This window comes from Coccinella septempunctata, chromosome 7, assembly GCF_907165205.1.
Source record: "Coccinella septempunctata chromosome 7, icCocSept1.1, whole genome shotgun sequence".
Classification (NCBI taxonomy): domain Eukaryota; kingdom Metazoa; phylum Arthropoda; class Insecta; order Coleoptera; family Coccinellidae; genus Coccinella; species Coccinella septempunctata.
The window spans coordinates 32,405,131-32,412,642 of record NC_058195.1 but is presented as its reverse complement, the minus strand read 5'-3'; the positions used below and the strand labels follow the sequence as shown (position 1 = coordinate 32,412,642).

Below are 7,512 nucleotides of genomic sequence, written 5' to 3'. Positions count from 1 at the left end.
TCTGCGTTTGTTTCCGTATACATTCCTTGCCAGGTTTCATTCATTAAGTCTTGTTTAAGTTGCCCATAATTTATATAAAGCTTTTCTTTGTTCGTAGTGCCTGATTGTTTGGGTTCCTCAGCTTTGCTGCAAGATAGCATAGTCGGGTTGTGGTCAGTTATTAAATAGTCCAGAATATAGCCATTCATACAGTCTGGAGTGCTCCTCGTATTCCAGCCCTTAGCATAAAATTGATCGAGACAAGAGCCGCTAGCTGGTCTAGTGCATTTGTTTATGAACGATTCAAATCCAAAGGTGTTCATAATATTTTTGTATTCCTCAGCGAAATCTTCATTGGATAGGATGTTAATATTAATATCACCCACTATCACGTGCCTTCGACATGATATTGTTTGCAGATAGTTGTATAAACTTTCATTGAACAGTTTTGTACACTGATGTGGAGATCTATATATGGCTGTTACCTTCATATCTTCATTGCATACTTCTTTTATTAAAACTTCTATAGCTTTTGTTTCCCCGATTTCAACAATTTTATAACTGAATTTAAGGTTCTCTTTAACGTAGACGACCACTCCATCGTTCTTGTTGTAACTACCTTCATTATAAATACAATTAAATCCTTTTAACTGAAATAGATTACAATTTTCAATCTGAAACGTTTCAGTGAGTACAATGATTCCATAATCCAAAGACAAATATTCCAAAAATATGATCAATTCAGGCAAATTTAAATTTATGCTACGTATATTTACATGCAGTATGTTGAAATTATTATTGAATTTTAATTTATGGTTTTTTAGGTAATCAATATCTACTATGATAGTATCATATACTGTGCATTCGTAATCCCTTATATAACGGTTCATTTTGAAAGATACCAAAGCAAGAAACACACGAAAGTTTATTTTTAGTTATTTGAGTCCTATTAGAATTAATTTATTGAAGTATTTTCATTTATTATTGAAATTAAAACCTTCTTTTCTGCTTCCTTATCCTACTGTTGGGCAGATACATTCCTTGGTCTCAACCTCAATTTTTTGTTAGGAGATTTTTTCTTGAATACTCTAGTTCCGATAGTAGATTTTGGAGTAACTTTTCTATTTTGGTTTTGTTTTCTCTCTGTTCCTGTTTGTGACGTACTTGCTTCACCAAAAGTTTCTGTATCCTCCCAATTCACCTCCTTTGAACTTTCATCCCCTTCACTTTCGAATACTGCACTCGCTTGTTCGCTTCTTATTGGTGTTGGTGGTGCACTATCTGCTTTGTTTTCTGGTTGGTTATGCTCTAAGTCTTCCACTGTGTAAGATTTATTTCCGACTATAAGGCGGTTCCCTCGTATGAATGAATTTCGAGAACCGTTTGCCTTAGCTTTCAATAAATTAGTTTTTAAAACTTTGTATTCCTCACGCTGCTTCTCCGTCAAGTCGTGCGATATACTAAAGTATGATCCTTTTAATGTTTTCGCATTCGATAAGATTTCTTTCTTTTTTAAATAAGATATTAATTCTAGTTCAATGGAGGCCTTTTCTTTCTTTCCTAATTTATAGCAGTCGTTGATACCGTCGGCTTTGATTTCTATCTGCATAAGGCGTTTTATTTCTTCACAGAGGAATTCGAGTGTAATTTGCTCAGCTGTTTTATTTATACCAAATAAAATTAAATTATTCTTCTTATTTATTCGATTTGTATTTTCTATTTCACTTTTTAAAAATTGATTTTCTGTTTCTAGTTCTTCAACTCTTTTTTTTAGGGCCCGCAGTTCCAAGAGTATTCTTGATTCGCTTGCAGCAATCGAATTCTTTATTTCTTTCTTTGAATTAACCACCTCATCGTAATGTTGTTTTATTGTGACTTGAGAATTTTCTTCGGCCATATTCTAGAATTATCCGAGCATGTATGTCCTCCTTTATGGGTTGTCTGGATATTTGTATTTGCATGCACTTTTTTTTTGTTGGCACCCACCGTATGGTACATTCAACGAATTGTTCTGAATTAAATTATCTTATGTCCTTTTCTCGTTTGATTTGTGAAAATTTCCACTTTCGAAAACAAATTATGGCATACTCAATGTTCATAAAACAACTTTTTTATTCTGAAATTTAACATTTTTATATCCACTGCAGAAACATGAAATATTCGGAGAGCGCAGAGGGTGATGTTAACGTATTGCCACAGCACGATTGAGTACATTACTTTTATAGTTACTATGTGAGGCATCGTATAGTGCAAGATAACATTCTATTAACTGAATCAGCATTTCGTACTTTTTCTTATTAAAAGAACTCATTTTTCTCTCTGACGTCCACCCGTCACTATGCTATTGAATCAATACAACCGTCCTGTGCGACGTGTGACCTTCGTCAGCTGCATAGAAATCATGGTCTGTTCCGATATTCCTGAACAGTACTGTCAGTATTTCAGAAACGATGCCTATTGGCCCAGTCGTTCGAGTTCTATTGTTATTCGATTGCGGGCCAGTAAAACCAGCAATATCGGAACAGGCCCTATATATTATAACTCTAGAATGCTAATCCGGTAGTAGGAAATGCGGCGAAAAATTGACAGTGGTCGTTAATACGAATGCGCATCATTAGTTTATTTTCTAGTAGAACGTTGCCGAGTTTCTGAATATTCTGTCGATCGAATCTTATGAAGAGGGGGCAATTTATGTATGTCGGACAACAACGCATTTTCTTTCAGTCATTTGATTTTTCACTGTTGCACGATCTGCTCGGAGGTAAGGAGTTTTAAGTCACATTTTCGGAAATGTACTTGTGTACTTGTCTATCATATTAAAAATAATAAATGCAAAAAAAAATTCAAAACTTGAATGAATTATCGAGTTCCACTGATAGCCAATTCCATTGATGGTATATAGTAGTATTGCACTAGATCAGAATATTTCAAAATTGTTGCACGGAGTTTATAATATGCACTCAATGCTAAAGTACCTGTTCATCTAATCGAATCTGCGATAATATCGAATTGCATTGGTGATATTAAGTTTAGATCTTCTGGAATTTTTGTTGTGAGTTCCAAATATTTAGTAAGCACCAGTTGTTACAATGGAATTGGCTATAAAACTCCAATCTTCAGCCAATTCACGATTTGGTCAAACAATCAATGACTACTCGATAATACCTCTATCGACAAATTTAGATTTGGACTCATAACACGTCACCTCCGAGATCCCGATATATTTTCATTGAAACCTGCAACATCATTGTACTGATTTTCTAAAACAAAGCATATATAAACACAATTGGTCATCCATGCATGTGTTCAATGCCGACAAGAAGTCCTGTATGAATCAAAAAATAAGTTTTTTTCACCGAATGAAATATGTTTATTTCTCATATATACCAAATAAACAATTCGTCTGACATAAGGTAGAAAAGTCTAGGCAACGTTCGAGTTGAAATAAACTATTGTCGCGCATTCGCTTTAACGACAACTGTCAATTTTTCGCCGCATTTTTTACTACTGGATTAGCATTCTAGAGTAAGTATACAGGGTGTTCCTAAATTGAACGTGTTACGTTTTTTACTAGGTCTCAGGAATACAATAATACACACGTTCGTACTAAGCATCTATTACATCAACTGACTCCCCACTTCATATATACATTCTTCGTTACGTTGACATCCCTACCTATCTACAATAATCAATCTGAAGAACAAGTACTATTCAACCTTAATACACTACCTTTCCCCTTAAGCTATTTCCCTAACTTAAAATATCTGTACTACATATACACATATAACTCTACAATCAACTCAAGTATAATATAAACATATACATAATCCACCACCTAAAGAACCATCTAAAGAACAAGTACTATTCAACCTTAATACACTACAATACCTTCCCCCTTAAGCTATTCCCTAACTTAAAATATCTATACTACATATACACATATAACTCTACAATCAACTCAAGTATAATATTAACATATACATAATCCACCACAAATTAGTTTGGGCAGAAAAGACAAAACCGCAGTAAGAAGACTTCGAATAGGCCACACCAAGCTAACCCACAGCTATCTGATGTCTTCAGAAAATCAGCCCAAATGCGAACACTGTCACAATACCCGTCTAACTGTTGAACACCTACTATGTATCTGCCCATATTACGGAGATGACCGACGACGACTTAGGCTGAGAGAGAATCTTGGAAATATCCTCAATCCACAAAAACAAATTGAATTAGCTCTTAAATTTCTCAAAAAATGTCAACTTTACAATAATATATGAATTCTCAAATGTTAGTTCTTTAAGCTTCGAATACTTAGATTTATATTTAGAATAAGTTAATATGTACTGTACCTCGTGTCAATGATCTCGATGTCGAGACAGGTCAATTCGAAATAAAAAAATAAGAAAACTCAAGTATAAGCAAGTCTATTTGAAGGTTTAACATTTCGTTTAGGTCTTTCTAATACAGTGCTCATTGGATTATCTAATTCCTCATCTACTCTAATATCACAGTCCTTATCTGACCCTGAAATATCTGAACAGGAACTAACATCATCAATAGGTAAAACACGTAAAACATATTTAAAATTATCGTTATCACATAAGTTTTCAGTATTCTGCGAACTAGCAGGATCACAAACAATAAGCTGTTTATTACTATCAATATTTAGCTTTTCCTTAATTTGGTTTGTATGACGTTTCCAGATACGATGTAATTCAGGTATTTCTACTGAAGATGTGTTTTTACCAATCCTTTTCGAAATTCTACCTTCTATTCAATTTATTTTATTCATAATTCTGTATTCTCTACAACTTACTAATTCACCAGGACTAAATTCTATTTTCCTACTTCCTTTATAAAATTTTTCTTGATTAAATTGTGCTCTACAGATATTCTTCCTTACCTCTAAATTATTATCATTATGTGTAATGACACTGAAACGAGATCTAAATTTTCTGCCAAACATTAAAAATGCGGGGCTCACTCCAGTAGTACAGTGGGGTGTATTTCGGTAATCAAACAAGAATCTACACAGTATCAAGTTTTTATCCCTAGTTGACTGAGTCGAATTAAAAGCTCTCCTGATAAAAGCTCTCCTGATAGCATTCTCAACTGTCTTAACTGAATTTTCAGCGGCTCCATTAGAAGATGGATGAAATGGAGGAGCTGTGATATGCTCAATATCATTCAAACTTAAGAAATTTTGAAATTGACTCGACGTAAAGGATCTTCCATTATCTGTCACTATTGTTTTTGGTAATCCAAAACGCGCAAATAAATTTCTCAAAACAAATATAGTATTTTCGGTAGTAATCTTAGACATTGTAAATACTTCCAGCCATTTACTGTAGGCATCCAAAACAACCAGATATTGTGAACCTTTAAAGGGACCTAAAAAATCTAAATGTATTCGTTCCCATTGGGCATTGGGCGATCTCCATACATTTAATTCACTGTTAGGTGGACTATTGGATTGAATCATACAGGCTTGACAAGACTTAATTTTTCGTTCAATACCTTCATTCATTCCGGGCCACCAAAAGTAGCCTCTTGCTAATTTTTTTGTTTTCACTATACCCATATGGGTTGAATGTAATTCATCAATAATACGTTCTTGTAATTTTTGTGGGATCACTAACCGGTGATTCCAATATAAACAGTTATCTTGTATGTGAATCTCAAATTTTTTATTGAAATATGGTAAGATATCTTCTTTCACTTGTTTTTTAGATTTAGGCCAGCCATTTCTTGCAAACTTAATGACTTCCTTTATTACTTCATCATTTTCTGAAGTGGACTTTATATTTGTGAAATCAACGTTCAAATCCTTCCTATTTTCAAAGAAAAAACAATAATTTAATTCAATATCATCGGCTATACTGCTTGGTTCAGAAGAAGTTAACCTCTTTAAACTATCTGCCGAATTGTTTTTCGATTCAATGTATTGAATTCTGTAGTCATAATAACGGCTTGTGATCTGTAACTAATATGAACTTTTTATGAAACAGATATTGATTGAACTTCAAAATGCCAAATATTATCGCTAAAGCTTCTTTTTCTATCGGTGAATACTTCTTTTCACACACTCAAACTTCTGGACGCATAAGCTATAGGTTTCTCTATACCCGAAGGAAATTCATGACTCAAAATTGCCCCAATTCCTACCGATGAAGCATCAACAGTCAATTTCAAAGGTAACTCCGGATTAAAGGGAACTAAAACTTCAGGAGATTGTACCAATCTTTTGATTTCCTCAAATGCCCTTTCGCAATGTTCCGACCATACCCATTTTGTATTCTTTTGAAGTAATGAGTATAATGGAGCTATAATTGTAGCCAAATTATTTACAAATTTGCCATAATAATTTATCAAACCTAACGCTGACTTAAGTTCAGATACATTTTTGGGTCTTACAATATTTTGAATTGCAATCGTTTTCGATTGGCACGCATGTAGGCCTTCCGCATCAATAACATAACCCAAATATTCAATTTGCTCTTTGAAAAATTCACATTTTTCTATATACAATCTGAATCCTGCTTCACTTAAAATTCTCAAAACTTTTTCTAACCTACTCAAATGTTTTTCATCATTAGGACCGGTAACTAAAATATCGTCTAAAAAGATTTCTACACCTTCGATTCCGGACAATAATGATTCCATAATTTTCTGAAATTTAGCCGGTGCTGATGCTACACCATATGTCAGACGATTGTATCTAAACAACCCTTTGTGAGTAGATATAGTTAACAATTCTTTTGACTCATCATCAACGCATATTTGTTGATATGCCTGCGATAAATCTAACTTTGAGAATTTCTTACCACCGCCCAAGGCTCCTAACAAATTTTCAATTCTAGGCAATGGGTATTTATCGACTTCTATACAAGGATTAATTGTTACTTTATAGTCCCCACACAATCTTACTTCCTGTCCTCCTTTTTTAAGCACCGGTACTACTGGAGTTGCCCAATCGCTGAAATCCACAGGTTCTATGACTCCTAAAGATAAAAGACGATTAAGCTCTATTTCAACTTTTTCTTTGATAGCATATGGTACAGGTCTATATTTTATGAAATGAGGTGTAACATTATCTTTTAACTTGATAGAAGCTGTACCTTTAGTAAATTTACCTAGGCCCGGTTCAAATAAATTTTTATATTTTGTCAACAATTCATCCAAATTTCTATGTTCAACCCTCACAAAATTAACATCAGAAAATTTCAAATTGTACATTTCTAAAAGATCACGACCAGCAATAGGAGGGCCACCATTTATCATTACATAAATTTTTTCACTGAGTTGTATGTAATATCAGCATTTATGTATCCAACCGGTAAAACACTTATGCCATTATAAAAATAAAATACCTTATCAGTTTTCAACAAGGGCAGGTGACTCAGTTTGTTTTTATAACATTTTTCTGAAATAGCTGAGACGCTAGCACCTGTGTCTATCTGAAATGTCAATTTAACCTTGTTAACAATCAGATCAATTTTAAATAAACTTCCTCTATCCTCTTCATTTTCT

At 33.7% G+C, this 7,512-nt stretch overlaps 1 protein-coding gene across 1 annotated transcript; it reads right to left on the bottom strand.

The window, feature by feature from the left end:
- Positions 1 to 6,060: 6,060 nt before the first annotated feature.
- On the bottom strand, positions 6,061 to 7,263 carry LOC123317837 (uncharacterized protein K02A2.6-like). Its single transcript, XM_044904449.1, has one exon. The coding sequence runs from the start codon at positions 7,261 to 7,263 to the stop codon at positions 6,061 to 6,063; it is 1,203 nt and encodes a 400-aa protein (XP_044760384.1).
- Between the last annotated feature and the right edge of the window lie 249 nt (positions 7,264 to 7,512).

What these genes read in the sequence shown, in the direction of transcription:
- LOC123317837 (XM_044904449.1), bottom strand. Translation starts at nt 7,263, where the DNA reads ATGATAAATGGTGGCCCTCCTATTGCTGGTCGTGATCTTTTAGAAATG.